The 21,744-nt window shown below is 47.2% G+C and overlaps 1 protein-coding gene across 13 annotated transcripts in view; it reads left to right on the forward strand.

Annotated features, from left to right (window-relative positions):
- LOC139578505 (ras-specific guanine nucleotide-releasing factor RalGPS2-like) overlaps nucleotides 1-21,744 on the forward strand; it is a 151,684-nt gene that overhangs the window by 115,702 nt on the left and 14,238 nt on the right. For 10 of the 13 annotated variants that reach the window (XM_071406191.1, XM_071406192.1, XM_071406193.1 and 7 more), the window contains 8 exons: nucleotides 4,685-4,822; nucleotides 4,904-4,994; nucleotides 5,108-5,311; nucleotides 5,511-5,662; nucleotides 5,745-5,799; nucleotides 6,254-6,331; nucleotides 9,628-9,733; nucleotides 17,945-18,037. In XM_071406191.1, coding sequence (XP_071262292.1) covers nucleotides 4,685-4,822; nucleotides 4,904-4,994; nucleotides 5,108-5,311; nucleotides 5,511-5,662; nucleotides 5,745-5,799; nucleotides 6,254-6,331; nucleotides 9,628-9,733; nucleotides 17,945-18,037 — 917 coding nt within the window. The remainder of the gene's footprint in view (nucleotides 1-4,684; nucleotides 4,823-4,903; nucleotides 4,995-5,107; nucleotides 5,312-5,510; nucleotides 5,663-5,744; nucleotides 5,800-6,253; nucleotides 6,332-9,627; nucleotides 9,734-17,944; nucleotides 18,038-21,744) is intronic. The other 3 variants (XM_071406201.1, XM_071406202.1, XR_011675564.1) reach the window with 2 other exon arrangements.

Below are 21,744 nucleotides of genomic sequence, written 5' to 3' on the forward strand. Positions count from 1 at the left end.
ATTCAAGTTCACGTCTGCCCCTGTAACCCCCATCCCATTAGTACCCCACAATTACCAGACAGCAGCTTCTCTCTGGCTAACTCCTCTGTGCTTAGACCCCTTCTGTGTGCAAGTCCATAAGACTCCCTCCATTCCTCTCTCCTCTCTTCCCAGGCTGTAGTGTATGTTCATGCTGTGCCACAGTTATACCGGTGTGGTGTACGGTTGACTGCATCTTCCTTTAAGGCCAATCCACGCTGTGCATCAGATTGTCTTTTACCATTATTACATGTCACGCTGTGAGATGTTAGCAAATGAAGACATTTATATCAACCTGGCCAGATTGTTTGCTTCAGGTTTGTCATCACGTTCTGCGATTGGCTTGCGATGCTACGTCAGCCAACGTCAACTGCAGTGGTGCATTTGATCTGCGCATGTACCAGCAGTGCAAGCAAAGTGAGTTTGTAAAAACTGAAAGTATACATTTTAGAAGTAGTTTTCACATACAAACAATAACAACTAAACAAAAACAACTGTGGCTGAATTATTATCCTACACTTTCAAAAATACTAGTCGAATAAGACATGGGAGAGATGACAAATTTTGGCAAGGAGATTTATTTATAGACTAATACAAGTCAGTAGCGGATTTAGGTACGGGCAACATGGGCAGCCACCCAGGGCGGCATCTTGCCGGGGGCGGCACGGGGGGTTCGCCCAAGGTGCCATACAAGCTAGAACTGCCACATACACTTGAATCAAACATCCAAACCAAACTGAGTGAAGAACAGAAACCTCAACTAGCAAGCAAGTCGCAGCTATGAAGAGCGCGAAGGGGGGAGAGATTCTGGCAGGGGGTAGATTTTCATCACATCACCGTCCGTGTTGCTATTGGTCAGTCACCGGGATCGTCTCATAACACCAACCACAGTACACGATAAAGGCAAAACATTTTGTCAGAGCCTACGACCGCACGTAGTGGTACTTCATCGTCAGAACTAGACCCTGTCACACTGAACAAGCCAAGACATCTGGCAGTTGTTTGCAACCTAAGAATGTTGCCTACAACATGGAAATTTGGTCTGCGACGGCAAAATTGTGGCAAGACCGACAAATAAAATCGAACAGTTTGTGCAGGCCTTTAGACACTATGCAATATACACAGCTGTGTGCGTGTGTGTGTGGATCACACTGATTTGTAGAGAGATGGGAAGGAGAGGCCAGCTCCAGGTGTATGGAGAGACCCTCTTCCTCTTCTCCCCTCTCCCTCCCCCTCTCACCTTTCCACACGCTCCTCTCCCTTTCCCCAACCATGAGACATGTCCGAGAGAGAGCAGTTGATTTGCATGTTTTGGAGAAAGGGATTTTTCTGGTTGCCAGACTGGTTGATAATATCCCACCAGATGGGGAGTTCTCTTCATGTCAGACACACTTCCAGATAGAACACTGGAATGAGAAGATGGGGATCAGGGGAGAGGAAAGGAAAGGAGGAGATATCTCATTTGTATATATATATCTCACACACTTAGGTTGGAGTCATTAAAACTCATTTTTCAACTACTCCACAAATTTCTTGTTAGCAAACTGTAGTTTTGACAAGTCGCTTAGGACATCTACTTTGTGCATGACACAAGTCATTTTTCCAACAATTGTTTACAGACAGATTATTTCACTTATAATTCACTGTATCACAATTCCAGTGGGTCAGAAGTTTACATACAATAAGTTGACTGTGCCTTTAAACAGCTTGGGAAATTCCAGAAAATTATGTCATGGCTTTAGAAGCTTCTGATAGGCTAATTGACATAATTTGAGTGAATTGGAGGTGTACCTGTGGATGTATTTCAAACTCGGTCCCTCTTTGCTTGACATCATTTGGAAAATCAAAAGACGTCAAAGACCACACAAGTCTGTATCATCATTGGGAGCAATTTCCAAACGCCTGAAGGTACCACTTTCATCTGTACAAACAATAGTATGCAAGTATAAACACTGTGGGACCACGTACCCGTCATACCGCTCAGGAAGGAGACGCGTTCTGTCTCCTAGAGAATAATACTTTGGTGCGAAAAGTGCAAATAAATCCCAGAACAACAGCAAAAGGACCTTGTGAAGATGCTGGAGGAAACAAGTACAAAAGTATTTATATCCACAGTAAAACGAGTCTTATATCGACATAACCTGAAGGCTGCTCAGCAAGAAAGAAGCCACTGCTCCAAAACCGCCATAAAGCCAGACTACAGTTTGCAACTGCACATGGGGACAAAGATCGTTCTTTTTGGAGAAATGTCCTCTGGTCTGATGAAACAAAAATAGAACTGTTTGGCCATAATGACCATACTTATGTTTGGAGGAAAAAGGGGGAGGCCTGCAAGCCGAAGAACACCATCCCAACCGTGAATTACGGGAGTGGCAGCATCATGTTGTGGGGGTGCTTTGCTGCAGGAAGGACTGGTGCACTTCACAAAATAGATGGCATCATGAGGCAGGAAAATTATGTGGCTATATTGAAGCAACATCTCAAGACATCAGTCAGGAAGTTTAAGCTTCATCGCAAATGGGTCTTCCAAATGGACTATGACCCCAAGCATACTTCCAAAGTTGTGGCAAAATGGCTTAAGGACAGCAAAGTCAAAGTATTGGAGTTGCCATCACAAAGCCCCGACCTCAATCCTATAGAAAATTTGTGGGCACAACTGAAAAAGAGTGTGCGAGCAAGGAGGCCTACAAACCTGACTCAGTTACACCAGCTCTGTCAGGAGGAATGGGCCAAAATTCACCCAACTTATTGTGGGAAGCTTGTGGAAGGCTACCCAACACGTTTGACCCAAGTTAAACAATTTAAAGGCAATGCTACCAAATACTAATTGAGTGTATGTAAACTTCTGACCCACTGGGAATGTGATGAAAGAAATAAAAGCTGGGGGGAAAATGTCTCTACTATTCTGACATTTCACATTCTTAAAATAAAGTGGTGATCCTAACTGACCTAAGACAGGGAATTTTTGCTAGGATTAAATGTCAGGAATTGTGAAAAAATTAGTTTAAATTTATTTGGCTAAGGTGTATGTAAACTTCTGGCTTAAAGTATGTGTGTATACATACATACATACATACATACATACATACATACATACATATATACATATAAAGACTTAACTACATCCTGCTCTTGTCTCCTATTTCTGACCTGTGTGTGTGTGTTCTGGGCAGGTTTTACTCTTGCATGACTAACTGCCATCATCCGTCCGACACGCTATGATATTACCAGCTGTTTCTCCACAACCATTTGTCTGCACTCCTTCTCTCTGTCCCGCTCTCTGTCGCTCCTTTTCTCCTTCCCTATATCTCCCTCCGTTCCTCCCTCTCTCTCTGGTTCTAATCAGAGGGATGGTATCTATGTATGATGTAGCCATTACAGGGCTCCATGATAAGTGGTGCTGGCCCAGGACTAGTGTCTGCTGCTCTAGTGTTGTCAACACTGGGGGTTTGTAGTTGCACGGTTGCTTTCACAACTACTTGGCTTCGTGTGTGTGTGTGTGTGTGTCAGAAGGAACACAACTCTTGTCATGATGGTGTGAGACATTGCCTTGCATCTGCTGCTGCTCTCATTTCGAACATGAAAATGAGGGGGGAGAGAGATTCGAGGTTGGGGGGGTTGAAGGGGAAATATGGAGACGTGATAGAAAGCAGTAGAGAATGACAGAGGGGGAGGGAGGGAGAGCCAAGAGGACAGTGCGGGTATGGGAAGGGCATCGGAGAGGGAGAATACACAATGTACAAAACATTAGGAACACCTTCATTGTTTTGCCCTCAGAACAGCCTCAATTCATCGGGCATGGACTCTACAAGGTGTCAAGCGTTCCACAGGGATGCTGGCACATGTTGACTCCAATGCTTCCCACAGTTGTGTAAAGTGTGCTGGATGTCCTTTGGGTGGTGGAACGTGTGGAAGAACTAGCAGCGTTGCAGTTCTTGACACAAACCGGTGCACCTGGCACCTATTACCCTACCCTGTTCAAAGGCACTTAAGTCTTTTGTCTTGCCCATTCACCCTCTGAATGGCACACAAACACAATCATGTCTCAAGGCTTAAAAATCCTTCTTTAACCGGTCTCCTCCCCTTCATCTACACTGATTGGAGTGGATTTAACAGGTGACATCAATGTATGACTAACCGGATGGAAAATTGTGTGTTTCCTATTAGTGGTGTTTATGTGGTACACATTCCACTCATATCCATGTTATGTCTCGACTCCAGTGTAATGTCTTTAGACTACCGTCAAACGATATGTGTGTGTGATCAGGATGTGTTTGACTAAGGAGTAGGGATCAGTCAGTATGTGGTCTGGAATGTTTGCTTTGTTCCCTGGTGTTTTGAGTCACACCTCAGACAGATGGGCCTTATCCTCATTTAGCAGGTAGAACAGGGAGGGCTGAAATGGAGAAAATGAAAGGGAGAGATTGGTGTGTCTGCAGGCAACTAATGCAATCTTTTTCACTGAGTCAGCAGATTCGGTTCTCTGTTTGGGTTCATGTTTGTTTGTAAGAAAGATAAAGCTGAAGTTCCCATGGCAATTTGTTAGTCTAGTGTGTGTCCGTGTTCTAGGATTCTACTTAACCTAACCTACCTCTTGTGTTTTGAGTTTCTACACATGACAAGACCTTCACCATCTCTCTCTGTCTCTTACCCTCTCTCTGTGTAGGTATGTATCTGTCTGACCTGACGTATATAGACTCAGCGTATCCCTCTACTGGCAGCATCCTGGAGAATGAACAGAGATCCAACCTCATGAACAACATCCTGAGGATAATATCTGACTTGCAACGCTCCTGCACCTACGGTACATACACACACAGAGAGACACACACACATACACCCTTCCCTGCTCCATACCCTAAGACATTTCTCTCTGTCTGTACAGATATACAAGTGTTGCCTCATGTCCAGAAGTATCTCAACTCAGTCATGTACATCGAGGAGCTACAGAAGTTTGTGGAGGATGACAACTACAAGTGAGTAGTGGCTCTGTAATGTTAATGGAGTTTGATTAGTTTGACCCTTTATTGGAAGTCATAATCGTGTGTGTGTGTGTTATGCGGGTTCCCATGTGTGATGTTGTGTTCAGGTTGTCGTTGAAGATGGAGCCAGGCTCCAGCACACCCCGCTCCACTGCCTCTAGAGAGGACCTTATAGGTTCGGATGTGTCTGCGTCTCCTCTGTGTGGCCGTAAGGGCCCCATTGCAGACGGAACCAAAGTCCCTCCCACGCCCCCCTCCCCCCGGAACCTGCTCCCCTACGGACACAGGAAGTGTCACAGCCTGGGCTACAAGTGAGTCACCCACTACCGAAGGCTAACTTTAGCATCCATTACCACATAACATCTGAGTGCAGTGCTTCCCACTTCAGAATCTTCTGGATTCCAAGCCATAATCATCCCCATGTGCTCTTTTAGGGATTTAGCACATTGTACTGCATTGGTTCATTGGTTGTCATATATGTTTTCTAATAGTTATTTTGTTTCTCTGTAGTTTTATTCATAAGATGAATACGGTAGAGTTTAAGAGCGCTACATTCCCCAATGCTGGTTCTCGTCATCTATTGGACGACAGCGTCATGGAGAGCCACACCCCTACGAGAGGACAGGCCGAGAGCTCAACGCTCTCCAGCGGCATCTCACTGGGTTAGACAGACACACACACAACTGTGTTTTTATTCCTGTCTTTTGACTTTGACAGTAACACTGTCTCTTTGTTTATCTGCAGGGAGCAGTGAGGGTTCAGAACTCAGTGAAGAGATGTCCTGGCCAGCCTTTGAGAGGTAAGTCTGAACGCACGCACATACACACACACACACACACACACACACACACACACACACACACACGATGATGTGTGAAGCTCTTTGAGCAAACCTTAGCCCACAGGCAAGCAGCACTTACTTCCTTGTGAGCTGCTGTTCTACTAGCCTGTCTCTCTGGCTACATGATAGTGGGACCGAGATGCTTTGGTAATGTCTAGGCTTCAGCTCAGTGGGCGAACACCGTCTAGTGGTGTGCAGACGACCGGGGTTCAAACCTAGTAACTGGTCACAGAAGCCCTTATGTCCGAGCGTCCGTTGCTTTGTACCAAAAACACCAGTCCTGAAAGAATCTGTGAAGGGAAAAAAACGTCCTCAAACCAACCCTTAAAGTTGTGCTGGAATGAGCCGAGCTGAGAGAGCCCAACCTTTACTGTTCCGTGCCCCCAACCTGTCCCTGTCCTCTGCCGAACAGGACTCGGTTCTATCACTCTCTGGGCCCTGTGACCCGCGTGGCCAGAATCCCCTACAGAGGAGGCCTGAGGCCCAGCAGGTACACACACATTACCACCTCCTCCTCTACACCCCTCTCAACACCCACGCCCCCTTCTCAACTCTCTCTCCACCCTGCCATCTGCCGCCAATATCCGCTCTATCTCTGCCCGAGGCCACTGTGCTGGCGTGTGTGTTGAAGGTGGTGGGAGTGTGTGTGTGTGTGTGTGTGTGTGGTATAAACGGGTGGTGGGCCTCTGTGGGTGACTCTCCGCTAAACCAGACCATCTTAGCAACTCTCATTCTCCCCGTATGGCATCTCTCACACATGCAATGAACCAATATGCAATATGGAGCCTGCAGGTTTTCTAAGAGGTGACAGTGAGTTTCCAGTGTACCACACTGCTGGGAGCTCTGCCCTGTGTCAGTCAGGGATGACCTCCCATAGACTTTTCTAGCTCCATACAGTTCAGATGGGTGGATTCTCTCACTCTGTCTCTCTCTTTCATATATACAGTGCCTTCGGAAAGTGTTTAGACCCCTTTACTTTTCCCACATTTTGTTAGGTTACAGACTTTTTCTAAAATGTATTTAAACAATGTCCTCATCAATCTACACACACTACCACATAATGACAAAGTAAAAATAGGTTTGACATTTTTGCAACAAAAAAAAATAATATTTTTTTTAAACATCACATTAACATAAGTATTCAGACCCTTTACTCATTACTTTGTTGAAGCACCTTTGGCAACGATTACAGCCTCAAGTTTTCTTGGGTATGACGCAATAAGCTTGGCACACCTGTATTTGGGGAGTTTCTCCCATTTCTTCTCTGCAGATCCTCTCAAGCTCTGTCAGGTTGGATGGGGAGTGTTGCTGCACAGCTATTTGCAGGTGTCTCCAGAGATTTTCGATTGGGTTCAAGTCCTGGTTCTGGCTGGGCCACTCAAGGACATTCAGAGACTTGCCCCACGCCACTCCTGCGTTGTCTTGGTTGTGTGCTTAGGGTCGTTGTCCTCTTGGAAGGTGAATCTTCACCCCAGTCTGAGGTCCTGAGCGCACTGGAGTAGGTTTTCATCAAGAATCTCTATGTACTTTGCTCCGTTCATCTTTGCCTTGATCCTGACTAGTCTCCCAGTCCCTGCCGCTGAAAAATGCTGCCACCACCATGCTTCACCGTAGGGATGGTGCCAGGTTTCCTCCGGACGTGACGCTTGACATTTAGGTCAAAGAGTTGAATCTTGGTTTCATCAGACCAAAGAATCTTGTTGCTCATGGTCTGAGAATCTTACGGTATCTTTTGGGAACTCCAAGCGGGCTGTCGTGTGCCTTTTTACTGAGGAGTGGCTTCCGTCTGGCCACTCTACCATAAAGACAATTCCTTCAACCTCATTGCTTGGTTTTTGATCTGACATGCACTGTCAACTTAGATTGTAAACTGTCATGGTAAAACATGTAGATTCAATGGTTGTAAAGATGGGGAGAAGTCTGTCCATAATAAGGTGATGCTCTGCTTTTTTGACACCACACTCCAAAAAGCAAGTCCTGCAGGCTCAAGTTTTGTCCTGATTATTGTCCAGTAGTGTGGTCAAGTGCTGCAAAGAAATACCTAGTTAAGCTGGAGCTGGTCCAGAACAGAGCGGCACGTCTTGCTCTTTATTGTAATCGGAGGGCTTGTATAAATACTATGCATGTCAGTCTCTCTTGGTTAAGAGTTGAGGATAGACTGACTGCATCACTTCTTCTTTTTATAAGAAACAATGTGTTGAAAATCTCATTGTTTACATAGTCAACTTACACACAGCTCTGACACACACTTACCCCACCAGACATGCCACCAGGGGTCTTTTCACAGTCCCCAAATCCAGAACAAATTCAAGAAAGCTTACCATATTGTATAGAACCATTATTGCATGGACCTCCGTTCCATCTTATATTGCTTAATTGAACAGATAAAGCAACACCTCACAGCACAACGCGCCTCCGCTATTTGACTTAGATCGCTTGTGTGTATGTATTGATATGTAGGCTACGTGTGCCTTTTTGTAAAAGTAAAAAAATAACATGTTTTTTAAAAAAATATAACATTTATGTAGTTCTGTCCTTGAGCTGTTGTCTATTAATGTTCTGTATTATGTAATGTTTTGTGTTGACCCCAGGAAGAGTAGCTGCTGCTTTTATAACAGCTAATGAAGATCCTAATAAAATACCAAAACTGTGGAACCTTATATAGACAGGTGTGCCTTTCCAAATCCTCAACTGAATTTACCACAGGTGGACTCCAAATAAGTTGTAGAAACATCTCAAGGGTAAACAATGGAAACAGGATGCACCTGATCTCCATTTCGAGTCTCGTAGCAAAGGCTCTGAATACTTATGTGTATCTGGGGTTTTTTATAATTTTTTTATACATTTGCAAAAAAATAAAACCCTATTTTCACTTTGTCATTATTGGGTATTGTATGTAGATTGATTAGATTTTTTTTTCATTTAATACATTTTAGAGTAAGGCTGTAATGTAACAAAATTAGGAAAAAGTCAAGGGGTCTGAATATTTTCCAAATGCACTGTATGCCTCACTGGTGTCCTTCTAGTTCCCACTGGCTGCCCTCTTCTTACTCTCTGTGATCACAGGCAGAAAGACACTGCACTGGAACCTCCCAGACAGGAAAATATATCTGTGAAATTGATTCAAAGCAAGCCAAATACTGCTGCTACAATTTATTAAATATGCAGATGGTTCAGATATTGATTAATGAGGAAACTTCCCTGCAGATTCCGCTTGGCCCTACATCAAAGAAAAAGCTTTCCGAATGTCTGCATGTGTGACTGTGTCCGTTTTGTGCCTGTGTTTATGTCCTTGTCTCTGTGTTTTGTGCCTGTGTTTATGTCCTTGTCTCTGTGTCTGTGCCTGTGATTTGCTTTGTTTTTGTCCTTGTCTCTCTGCGTGTGTGTGCTTCTCTGTCATAGGGCTGGGCAATATATTGTGAATACCGGTATGGTACCACATACCGGTATGGATTTTTACAATGCCGTCTAACAGTATTTTGATACTTCGCCAAACTAAATGAAACGTTCAACACTCACTTTTGTCCTAGTTTGGTTAAATGTAAAACCATCAGAATGGAGAAATCCCATTACAATCACTTAGAATTAATTTGTTGCCTTCCTACTCATAAAACATGTTTCAAACTTTTTTATTATTCAGAAACAAATATACTGTCAAATACCGCCATACTGTAAAAAAATTGAGAAATATTGTGATATTATATTTTCGCGATATCGCCCAGCCCTACGTGTGTGTGTGTGTTTCGCCGTAAGTGTGTGTTGTAATTGTGCTGTGTTCTGCTCTAGCTCTGCTGAGTCTGAGGAGTTAGCAGTGCACCTGTACCCTGGAGCCGTCACCGTGCAGGGGGTCCTACGACGCAAGACTGTCTTCAAGGAGGGCAAGAAACCCACCGTGAGAAAGAACACACACTGCATACATCAAGAACATACTGTAAATTGGTCTTTCTATAAATAATAGGGATAATGTGTGACATTGGGATAAAAATGTCAAAATAGTTTGAAATAAAAATTATTTTTATGCAGTTCCACTTGTGAACTTAAAATAAAAGTAAATATATGCAAATTGCCCATAACTCAACCTCCACCACCTATACAACCACATAGGCCTATACATCCTTTAAGCACGGTTCATACAGATATTGGTAAGTCAAATTCAATGACTTTCAGAGACTTTTTCAAGCGCTTAATTACAATTTTCAAGGACCTCAATGTTATGTAATTTTACATATTTAAGAAAAAAAAATGAGGGGGGCTTTGCCAATGCATTGATATTATAATTATTAAATTTTCAAATATGTAAGAATAATGTGGACATTGCCTGTAGACTGGCCAACGCAGGCACACATAATGCCTATGTCCATGAATAGAGGTGGCATTAATCTCACCTTCGCCATTTGAATCTCACCATTGCTGTTTTTATAATGGAAGGATTTGTATGGTAAGCCAAGTTGAAGCCAACATTAGATGTTGTCATTCTTATAATAACCGCACCTGGTTTTACCGCAACAGAGTAGTGCAACAACACCCATCAATTGAAGCAAAGGGAATCAAACCTAAGTACCCACATCTCTCACAAAATCTAATCAGAAATTAAATCACGGATAATTATAAGGGAGCAGGAGAACTTATATCGGCTACAATAATTACAAGGACTTTTCAAACACCAAATGTAGGAAATGTTTGATTTTCAAGGTAGGCCTATTAGAGCTGCGGTGTTCAGCTATGCGTTGTTTTAATTGTCTTTTCGTTTGTCCTACATAGGCTTTCCCACATGAACAGGTGATGAGATAGAGTACTCCCTTGGTTTTGCATGAGATGATACCCCTAACAGGGATTTTTGGACCTGTATGTGGGTGACTGTAGAAGGGTGTTTTTATAGTGTTATTGCACTGTGTGCATTAACCACATTTGTAGCACCCGTTTGGAATGGGTGTCTGAGTGGCTCAGGGGGCATGTTTGATCTCATCAAGCTATCTCCAATATTGCGACCACGCTTATAGAACACCGGTGGGGGTTCCTTGAAGAGGTGTGCGATTTTGTTTTTAATGTTGTTTTTGTCTGATTGCAGAATATGTCAGTGCTTTTTCAGGATTGCTTTCATTTTCTCCGAACCCTTGGTGTACTTTGTGCAAAAGGCGGTTGAGTTGTTTTTCTTCTTTGGTTGAGTTTTTAGTAATTCCACTCTTGGTTTTTGAGATTTCCATCATTGCCGCATCAAGAGTTTTGTCCTTGTAGCCTCATTTTGAATTTCTGTCCTTTTTTTTTAGCATGGCTGTCAATTTGTCTGGTGGCCACAGATTTGTTTAACCCTGCATAACTGGCTGTATGGTAGACCATTCTTGAGGGGAAGAGGATGCATACTATCCGCACATAGCAAGGTATTGAAGGTCTGTGGGCTTTGTGTGTAAGTCTGTGTGTAATGCATCATTCTCTTTGATGATCCATAAGTCCAGGTAGTTTATTTTTCTCTCGTCAGTCTGCATGGTGAATTTGAGATATTCAGAGCTCCCGTTTAGAGTATGGAATTTATTTAGTTCCTGCTGACTTCCTTCCCAGAGCACAAAGACATCATCTATGCATCTCTTACCTAGGAGGATTTTAGAAAGTAGGGGGTGTGTCTCTGTTTTGTAAAGGAGTGCTTCCTGGAATTGTCCCACGTACAGGTTTGCATAGTTGGGGAAAAAGGGGAGCCCATGGATACACCCTGAATTTGAAGGAAAAAGTCTGACTCAAAGACGAAGTAGTTATTGGATAATACCAGTTCAGTAAGTTGTAAGATGCAATCATTGGATGGAGCAAGGGTAGAGTCTCTCTGCTGAAGGAAGTGTTGCAGTGCCTGCAAGCCTCCAGTGTGTGGGATGTTAGTATACAAGCTCTCCACATCACATCAAAAGTGGCCAGCAAGGTGCCTTCTGGTATCCTTCCTAAGCCCTCTATCAATGAGATCATGTGACTAGTGTCTTTGACATATGATGGGAGATTCTCAACCATCGATTTTTATTGTGGTCATCCACAAACTTAGAAATGTTGGATGTCACAGAGTCGATTGCTGCTACAATGGGTCTACCTGGAGGAGGAGACACTCATTTGTGTAATTTGGTGACTGTATAGAAAGTTGGTATCTTGGGAGATTTCACACACAAACTCAGCAAAAACAGAAACGTCCCTTTTTCAGTACCCTGTCTTTTCAAAGATAAGTTGTAAAAATCCAAATAACTTCACAGATCTTCATTGTAAAGGGTTTAAACACTGTTTCACATGCTTGTTCAGTGAACCATAAACAATTAATGAACATTCACCTGTGGAACGGTCGTTAAGACACTAACAGCTTACAGACGGTAGGCAATTAAGGTCACAGTTATGAAAACTTAGAACACTAAAGAGGCCTTTCTTCTGACTCTGAAAAACACCAAAAGAAAGATGCCCAGGGTCCCTGCTCATCTGCGTGAACGTGCCTTAGGCATGCTGCAAGGAGGCATGAGGACTGCAGATGTGGCCAGGGCAATAAATTGCAATGTCCGTACTGTGAGACGCCTAAGACAGCGCTACAGGGAGACGGGACTGACAGCTGATCGTCCTCGCAGTGACAGACCACGTGTAACAACACCTGCACAGGATCGGTACATCCGAACATCACACCTGCGGGACAGGTACAGGATGGCAACAACAACTGCCCGAGTTACACCAGGTAGGCACAATCCCTCCATCGGTGCTCAGACTATCCGCAATAGGCTGAGAGAGGCTGGACTGAGAGCTTGTAGGCCTGTTGTATGGCAGGTCCTCACCAGACATCACCGGCAACAACGTCGCCTATGGTCCCACCGTTGCTGGACCAGACAGGACTGGCAAAAAGTGCTCTTCTCTGACGAGTCGCAGGCTTGTCTCACCAGGGGTGATGGTCGGATTCGCGTTTATCGTCGAAGGAATGAGCATTACACCGAGGCCTGTACTCTGGAGCGGGATCAATTTTGGAGGTGGAGGGTTCGTCATGGTCTGGGGCGTTGTGTCACAGCATCATCGGACTGAGCTTGTCATTGCAGGCAATCGCAACGTTGTGCGTTACAGGGAAGACATCCTCCTCCCTCATGTGGTACCCTTCCTGCAGGCTCATCCTGACATGAGCCTCCAACATGACAATGCCACCAGCCATACTGCTCGTTCTGTGTGTGATCTCCTGCAAGACAGGAATGTCAGTGTTCTGCCATGGCCAGCGAAGAGCCAAGATCTCAATCCCATTGAGCAAGTCAGGGACCTGTTGGATCGGAGGGTGAGGGCTAGGGCCATTTCTCACAGAAATGTCCGGGAACTTGCAGGTGCCTTGGTGGAAGAGTAGGGTAACATCTCACAGAAAGAACTGGCAAATCTGGTGCAGTCCATGAGGAGGACATGCACTGTAGTACTTAATGCAGCTGGTGGCCACACCAGATACTTACTGTTACTTTTGATTTTGACCCCCCCCCCCCCCCCCCCCTTTGTTCAGGGACACATTTTTTATTTTCTGTGGAACTTGTTCAGTTGTTGACTCTTATGTTCATACAAATATTTACACATGTTAAGTTTGCTAAATAAACGCAGTTGACAGTGAGAGGACGTTTCTTTTTTGCTGAGTTAGAATCATTTTTTTGTGATTTGTCCTGATTCCAAACAGCTTGCCACTGTGGTTGAGATATAATGCAGGAATTCTAGGGTAGGGTCATAATTCAGTTTGCGATAGAAGTCACCTTTAGATAGTTGTCGGCGACGTTTATTCAGTCACATTTGTTTTGTATACAAATTCTTCCTCCTTTGTCACATTTTTTTATGATAATCGAAGGATCTGACTAAGTCCTTAAGAGCCATTCTCTCGTCGCTACTCAGGTTATCATAGGATTTGTGTTTCTGTTTGTCTTTCAGTAGGACACCTACATCATTTTCAACAATCCTACAGAAGGTTTCTATGGACGCATTGCGTTTGGGGGGAGGTACAAATGAACTTTTTGCTCTGATTGTGGTTCTCTGAGATCTCAGGTACCTCAGCTGGGTTAATCTCCTTGACTCACGGTAGGACAGGTACATCTATTGATTAGCGTGGTAGACCTATGTATACATCTCACTGAAGATGACATTTCAAGTGGAGTCATGTAAGTTTCACTCTTAACAAAGAACTCACACAATCTCAGATTATGGAAAAACTTGAATAGATCTGGATGTCAAAGTCATTCATGTGGGTACAAATGTTAACCCCTTATTGAGAACACTGAGGTGAGCTGATGTCAAGGTCTTGCTTGATAAGTTGGAGACATTTAGCGCCTGTTGGACTGGGCGCTCGTCCTGGGTCTCAATTGATGGGTGTCGCGGGGTGGTAGTGGATTTCTTCTTAACCCGACGAATGCGCCGAACCCTCTTACGTGCTGGGGGTGTTGGCCTCGACGGTGTCCCCGCCCTCTGTTGTAGATAAAACGCTCACCGTTGGTAGAGGAGACAGAGTTAGTGCTGTCTGTGGATAGTTGGTCTGACAGAGGACCTCGGCGTCTGTCATCGGCTTGTCTCTTCTTGTGCTCAGGATCTCGCCAGAGGTATATTAGTCTGTTCTTTCCTTCCAAATCTGGTTTCTACTTCTTGATTTTCCTCTCCTTCAGTTCAGTCGTAAACTTTTAATGAGATCATCCAGTTTGATAGTCATTAAGCTCATCTCGTAGAGCTTGTGAATTTAACTGAGGTTGCAATCTCAGTAATATCCTTTTTAAGTTGTTCAATGATCAGTCAGCAGGTTAATTAAACAGCTCGACATCAAATGTGCATCTAACAATTATTATGTAATGCGCACCCAACAAGTAGCATGTAAAGTTATTGAAGAATGACGTTAATGACAGTATCGATTTAGGTTTTTTCAAGTATCAAGGTAAGGTGATTCTTTCGGTTAGGAGCATTCACATACATTATTTTGGGTTGTGTGCCCATTTTCACGCCGTTACATAAGTAGATACGAAATGTTACATAGTTGCACAGCATTTCTGAGAACTCTATACAAAAAGCTGTCTGGCAGCTAGATCAAGGATTCTTATAAGGTTCAATGTCCAATTTAACTGATTCATGCTTTATCAACACTGACTGTACAAAAAAACACATTTAAGAACACTTTCTTAATATTGAGTTGCACACCCTTTTTCCCTCAGAACAGCCTACATTCGTCAGGCATGGACTCTACAAGGTGTCAAACCTTCCACAGGGATGCTGGCCCATGTTGACTCCAATGCTTCCCTCAGTTGTCACGTTAGCTGGATGTCCTTTGGGTGGTGGACCATTCTTGATACACACGGGAAACTGTTGAGCGTTGCAGTTCTTGACACACTCAAACCGGTGCGCCTGACACCTACTACCATACCCCTGTTCAAAGGCACTTAAATCTTTTGTCTTGACCATTCTCCCTCTGGCACACATACACAATCCATGTCTCAAGGTTTAAACATCCTTCTTTAATCTGTCTCTTCTCCTTCATCTACACTGATTTGAAGTGGATTTAACAAATGACATCAATAAGGGATCATAGCGTTCACCTGGATTCACCTGGTCAGTCTGTCATAGGTGTTCTTAATGTTTTGTGCACTCAGTGTACACTTAACACCATCGCTCAGCACATGATTGGTTATGTATGACTAACAGGATGATAGAATATTGTGTGTGTTCTATTAGAGGTGTTTGTGTGGTACGCATTCCACTCATATCCATGTTATATCTCAACTCGTGTGACCCCATTAGACTGGCAGCCATATGAATTACCCATGAGCCCTCAATTCAGGAGACGCACACACACACGGCTCCAACATGCCGCCAAACATTCTGTTCTACTCCGTGTATGTTGCCCTAAGAGTTGTGCAAAGTTGGTAGAATCTTAAACTCAAAGCTCTTAAAGGTGCTTCCACCAATCATTAACTCAGGGGGGTGCAGACTTACTTTCTTTCACTTTGGAAATGTGGAGTAGGTTGTGTAGATCTGTAGAAAATCCCTTATGTCATTTTAAGGAAGCAAAATGTGTAAAACGTTTAAGGGGCTGTAAACTTTCTATAGGCACTGTATAGTACAGTACACCTCAGAGGAAAAAAAACTACCAGCTCCCTTTCTCTCGCTCCCTCCCTCCCTCTCCCCTTTTCTGTTTCTCAGCTCTTTTACTGTGCTGCTTCTGTTCTGTGCTCTTTCTCCAGATTTTCTCTTCCCGCTCTCCTTTTTCTTCAGTCATTCCCTGCTCTCTCTCATATCTGCCTGTCATCCTGACTATCTTAGTTCTGTCAAATGAGCTTCTCTCTGCTGTCTCTCTGGGATAAACTCATCTGGACATGGTTATATACCTGAGGCTGGTAGGGCTGACGTACGTAACGTTGACAGGGTGGCATTAGCATAAGGGTTACTGTAGGTGACACAACTGTTTTCTTTGATGTAAGGACTTCCTGCTCTCTCTCTGTGGGTTTCCTCTCAGCAGATGTCATTGAGAACAGATATTTTATTCTCCAACCAACCAGGCCTGAGAAACTCCACCCAAACCATCAATGGACATTGTCTGTCTGTCTGTCACTTGCTCTGTCTGTCTGTCGCTTGCTCTGTCTGTCTGTCGCTTGCTCTGTCTGTCTGTCGCTTGCTCTGTCTGTCTGTCGCTTGCTCTGTCTGTCTGTCGCTTGCTCTGTCTGTGTCTGTCGCTTGCTCTGTCTGTGTCTGTCGCTTGCTCTGTCTGTGTCTGTCGCTTGCCGTATGTGTCTGTCGCTTGACGTATGTGTCTGTCGCTTGACGTATGTGTCTGTCGCTTGATGTATGTGTCTGTCGCTTGACGTATGTGTCTGTCGCTTGACGTATGTGTCTGTCGCTTGACGTATGTGTCTGCCGCTTGACGTATGTGTCTGCCGCTTGACGTACGTGTCTGCCGCTTGACGTACGTGTCTGCCGCTTGACGTACGTGTCTGCCGCTTGCTCTCTCTGTCTGCCGCTTGCTCTCTCTGTCTGTCACGTCCTCTGTCTGTCTGCCGCGTGCTCTCTCTGTCTGTCTGCCGCGTGCTCTCTGTCTGTCTGCCGCGTGCTCTCTGTCTGTCTGCCGCGTGCTCTCTGTCTGTCTGCCGCGTGCTCTCTGTCTGTCTGCCGCGTGCTCTCTGTCTGTCTGCCGCGTGCTCTCTGTCTGTCTGCCGCGTGCTCTCTCTCTCTGTCTGCCGCGTGCTCTCTCTCTCTGTCTGCCGCGTGCTCTCTCTCTCTGTCTGTCGCGTGCTCTCTCTCTGTCTGGCTGTCGCTTGCTCTTTGCCGTCGTCTGTGTCTGTCGCTTGCCGTCGCCTGTGTCTGTCGCTTGCCGCCGTCTGTTGTCGCTTGACGTCTGTGTCTATCGCTTGCTCTCTCTCTGTCGCTTGCTCTCTCTCTGCCTGGCTGTCGCTTGCTCTCTCTCTGCCTGGCTGTCGCTTGCTCTCTCTCTGCCTGGCTGTCGCTTGCTCTCTCTCTGCCTGGCTGTCGCTTGCTCTCTCTCTGCCTGGCTGTCGCTTGCTCTCTCTCTGTCTGGCTGTCGCTTGCTCTCTCTGTCTGGCTGTCGCTTGCTCTCTCTGTCTGGCTGTCGCTTGCTGTCTGGCTGTCTGGATGTCGTTTGCTCTCTGTCTGTCTGGCTGTCGCTTGCTCTGTCTGTCTGGCTGTCGCTTGCTCTCTCTCTGTCTGGCTGTCGCTTGCTTTCTCTCTGTCTGGCTGTCGCTTGCTCTCTCTCTGTCTGGCTGTCGCTTGCTCTCTGTCTGTCTGGCTGTCGCTTGCTCTCTGTCTGTCTCTCTCCATATTTATTTATTTTTCCTTGTATCTCTCCTGAAACAAACAAGCGCAAACAGACTTAAAGCTACAGCCAAAATAATGCACAGATATAACAGGACTCTTAACCACTTTATACCGTCTATGTAGTTGGCCTAAACGTTATGTCTGTCTCCAGTGATCGCCTACTGTTAGAAGCATATAACCAATGTGTCGTATGATTATGTGTACTGTATTTTGCGCTCACTGCTGCCCTGAAAGTAGTTGTTGAGACAAGGTGCATCAATAAAGTTGTATTGAATTGATAGACTGGAGTAATTGACTACTGTGTGACATCTAAACCCTGACCCCTGGGTGTTTGTAGGTGGCGTCTTGGACCAAGTTCTGGGTGGCTCTGTGTGGAACTCAGCTCTACTACTACCATGCCAAGTCCCTAAAGGCCACAGAGAGAAAGCACGTAAGTCTCTCACTCCTTCACACCCAACCATCTTAACCCTCTCACTGTACACATCTCCCGCTCACCATCATCCCTTTTCCCTCCCTAATTCCTTCTCTCGCCCTCCTCATCATCTATCCCTCCCTCTCTCCCTCCTCATCATCTCTCCCTCATCATCTCTCCCTCATCATCTCTCCCTCATCATCTCTCCCTCATCATCTCTCCCTCATCATCTCTCCCTCATCATCTCTCCCTCATCATCTCTCCCTCATCATCTCTCCCTCATCATCTCTCCCTCATCATCTCTCCCTCATCATCTCTCCCTCATCATCCCTCCCTCTCTCCCTCATCATCTCTCCCTCATCATCTCTCCCTCATCATCTCTCCCTCATCATCCCTCCCTCTCTCTCTCCCTCATCATCCCTCCCTCTCTCTCTCCCTCATCATCCCTCCCTCTCTCTCTCCCTCATCATCCCTCCCTCTCTCTCTCCCTCATCATCCCTCATCATCCCTCCCTCTCTCTCTCCCTCATCATCCCTCATCATCTCTCCCTCATCATCTCTCCCTCATCATCTCTCCCTCATCATCTCTCCCTCATCATCTCTCCCTCATCATCTCTCCCTCATCATCCCTCCCTCATCATCCCTCCCTCATCATCCCTCCCTCTCTCCCTCATCATCCCTCCCTCTCTCTCTCCCTCATCATCCCTCCCTCTCTCTCTCCCTCATCATCCCTCCCTCTCTCTCTCCCTCATCATCCCTCCCTCTCTCTCTCCCTCATCATCCCTCCCTCTCTCTCTCCCTCATCATCCCTCCCTCATCATCCCTCCCTCATCATCTCTCCCTCATCATCTCTCCCTCATCATCTCTCCCTCATCATCTCTCCCTCATCATCTCTCCCTCTCTCTCTCCCTCATCATCCCTCCCTCTCTCTCTCCCTCATCATCCCTCCCTCATCATCCCTCCCTCATCATCCCTCCCTCATCATCCCTCCCTCCCTCATCATCCCTCTCTCCCTCATCATCCCTCTCTCTCTCTCCCTCATCATCCCTCCCTCTCTCTCTCCCTCATCATCCCTCCCTCTCTCTCTACCTCATCATCCCTCCCTCTCTCTCTCCCTCATCAGCCCTCCCTCTCTCTCTCCCTCATCATCCCTCCCTCTCTCTCTACCTCATCATCCCTCCTCTCTCTCCCTCATCATCCCTCTCCCTCATCTCTCCCTCATCATCCCTCTCTCCCTCATCTCTCCCTCATCATCCCTCTCTCCCTCATCTCTCCCTCATCATCCCTCTCTCCCTCATCTCTCCCTCATCATCCCTCTCTCCCGCCATCCCTCCCTCCCTCATCTCTCCCGCTATCCCTCAATCTCTCCATCTCTCCCCCTCCCTCCCTCAATCTCTCCATCTCTCCCCCTCCCTCCCTCAATCTCTCCATCTCTCCCCCTCCCTCCCTCCCCCCCTCCCTCCCCCTCCCTCCCTCCCTCCCTCAATCTCTCCATCTCTCCCCCTCCCTCCCTCAATCTCTCCCCCTCCCTCCCTCAATCTCTCCCCCTCCCTCCCTCAATCTCTCCCCCTCCCTCCCTCAATCTCTCCATCTCTCCCCCTCCCTCCCTCAATCTCTCCATCTCTCCCCCTCCCTCCCTCAATCTCTCCATCTCTCCCCCTCCCTCCCTCAATCTCTCCATCTCTCCCCCTCCCTCCCTCAATCTCTCCATCTCTCCCCCTCCCTCCCTCAATCTCTCCATCTCTCCCCCTCCCTCCCTCAATCTCTCCATCTCTCCCCCTCCCTCCCTCAATCTCTCCATCTCTCCCCCTCCCTCCCTCAATCTCTCCATCTCTCCCCCTCCCTCCATCTCTCCATCTCCCTCCCTCAATCTCTCCATCTCTCCATCTCCCTCCCTCAATCTCTCCATCTCTCCCCCTCCCTCCCTCAATCTCTCCATCTCTCCCCCTCCCTCCCTCAATCTCTCCATCTCTCCCCCTCCCTCCCTCAATCTCTCCATCTCTCCCCCTCCCTCCCTCAATCTCTCCATCTCTCCCCCTCCCTCCCTCATCTATCCCTCCCTCATCTATCCCTCCCTCCCTCATATCCCTCCCTCCCTCATATCCCTCCCTCCCTCATATCCCTCCCTCCCTCCCTCATATCCCTCCCTCCCTCATATCCCTCCCTCCCTCATATCCCTCCCTCCCTCCCTCATATCCCTCCCTCCCTCATCTCTCCCTCCCTCATCTCTCCCTCCCTCATCTCTCCATCCCTCCCTCATCTCTCCATCCCTCCCTCATCTCTCCATCCCTCCCTCCCTCCCTCATCTCTCCATCCCTCCCTCCCTCCCTCATCTCTCCATCCCTCCCTCATCTCTCCATTCCTCCCTCCCTCCCTCCCTCCCTCATCTCTCCATCCCTCCCTCATCTCTCCATCCATCCCTCCCTCCCTCATCTCTCCATCCCTCCCTCCCTCATCTCTCCATCCCTCCCTCCCTCATCTCTCCATCCCTCCCTCCCTCATCTCTCCATCCCTCCCTCCCTCCCTCCCTCATCTCTCCCTCCCTCCCTCCCTCCCTCATCTCTCCCTCCCTCATCTCTCCATCCCTCCCTCCCTCCCTCATCTCTCCCTCCCTCCCTCATCTCTCCATCCCTCCCTCCCTCCCTCCCTCCCTCATCTCTCCATCCCTCCCTCCCTCCCTCATCTCTCCATCCCTCCCTCCCTCATCTCTCCATCCCTCCCTCCCTCATCTCTCCATCCCTCCCTCCCTCATCTCTCCATCCCTCCCTCCATCTCTCCATCCCTCCCTCCCTCATCTCTCCATCCCTCCCTCCCTCATCTCTCCATCCCTCCCTCCCTCATCTCTCCATCTCTCCCTCCCTCATCTCTCCATCTCTCCATCCCTCATCTCTCCATCTCTCCATCCCTCCCTCCCTCCCTCATCTCTCCATCCCTCCCTCCCTCCCTCCCTCCCTCATCTCTCCATCCCTCCCTCCCTCATCTCTCCATCCCTCCCTCCCTCATCTCTCCATCCCTCCCTCCCTCATCTCTCCATCCCTCCCTCCCTCATCTCTCCATCCCTCCCTCCCTCATCTCTCCATCCCTCCCTCCCTCATCTCTCCATCCCTCCCTCCCTCATCTCTCCATCCCTCCCTCCCTCATCTCTCCATCCCTCCCTCCCTCATCTCTCCATCCCTCCCTCCCTCATCTCTCCATCCCTCCCTCCCTCATCTCTCCATCTCTCCCTCCCTCATCTCTCCATCTCTCCCTCCCTCATCTCTCCATCTCTCCCTCCCTCATCTCTCCATCCCTCATCTCTCTCTCCCTCCCTCATCTCTCCATCCCTCATCTCTCTCTCCCTCCCTCATCTCTCCATCCCTCATCTCTCTCTCCCTCCCTCATCTCTCCATCCCTCTCTCCCTCCCTCCCTCTCTCCCTCCCTCCCTCCCTCTTTCCATCCCTCCCTCCCTCTCTTCCTCCCTCTCTCCCTCCCTCTCTTCCTCCCCCTCTCTCTCCCTCCCTCCCCCTCTCTCTCTCTCCCTCCCTCCCTCCCTCCCTCCCTCCCTCCCTCTCTCCCTCTCTCCCTCCCTCCCTCCCTCTCTCTCTCCCTCCCTCTCTCCCTCCCTCTCTCCCTCCCTCTCTCTCCCTCCCTCCCTCTCTCTCTCCCTCCCTCCCTCATCTCTCCCTCCCTCATCTCTCCCTCCCTCATCTCTCCCTCCCTCTCTCCCTCATCTCTCCATCTCTCCC

Source organism: Salvelinus alpinus, chromosome 6 (genome assembly GCF_045679555.1).
Source record: "Salvelinus alpinus chromosome 6, SLU_Salpinus.1, whole genome shotgun sequence".
Taxonomy (NCBI): Eukaryota; Metazoa; Chordata; class Actinopteri; order Salmoniformes; family Salmonidae; genus Salvelinus; species Salvelinus alpinus.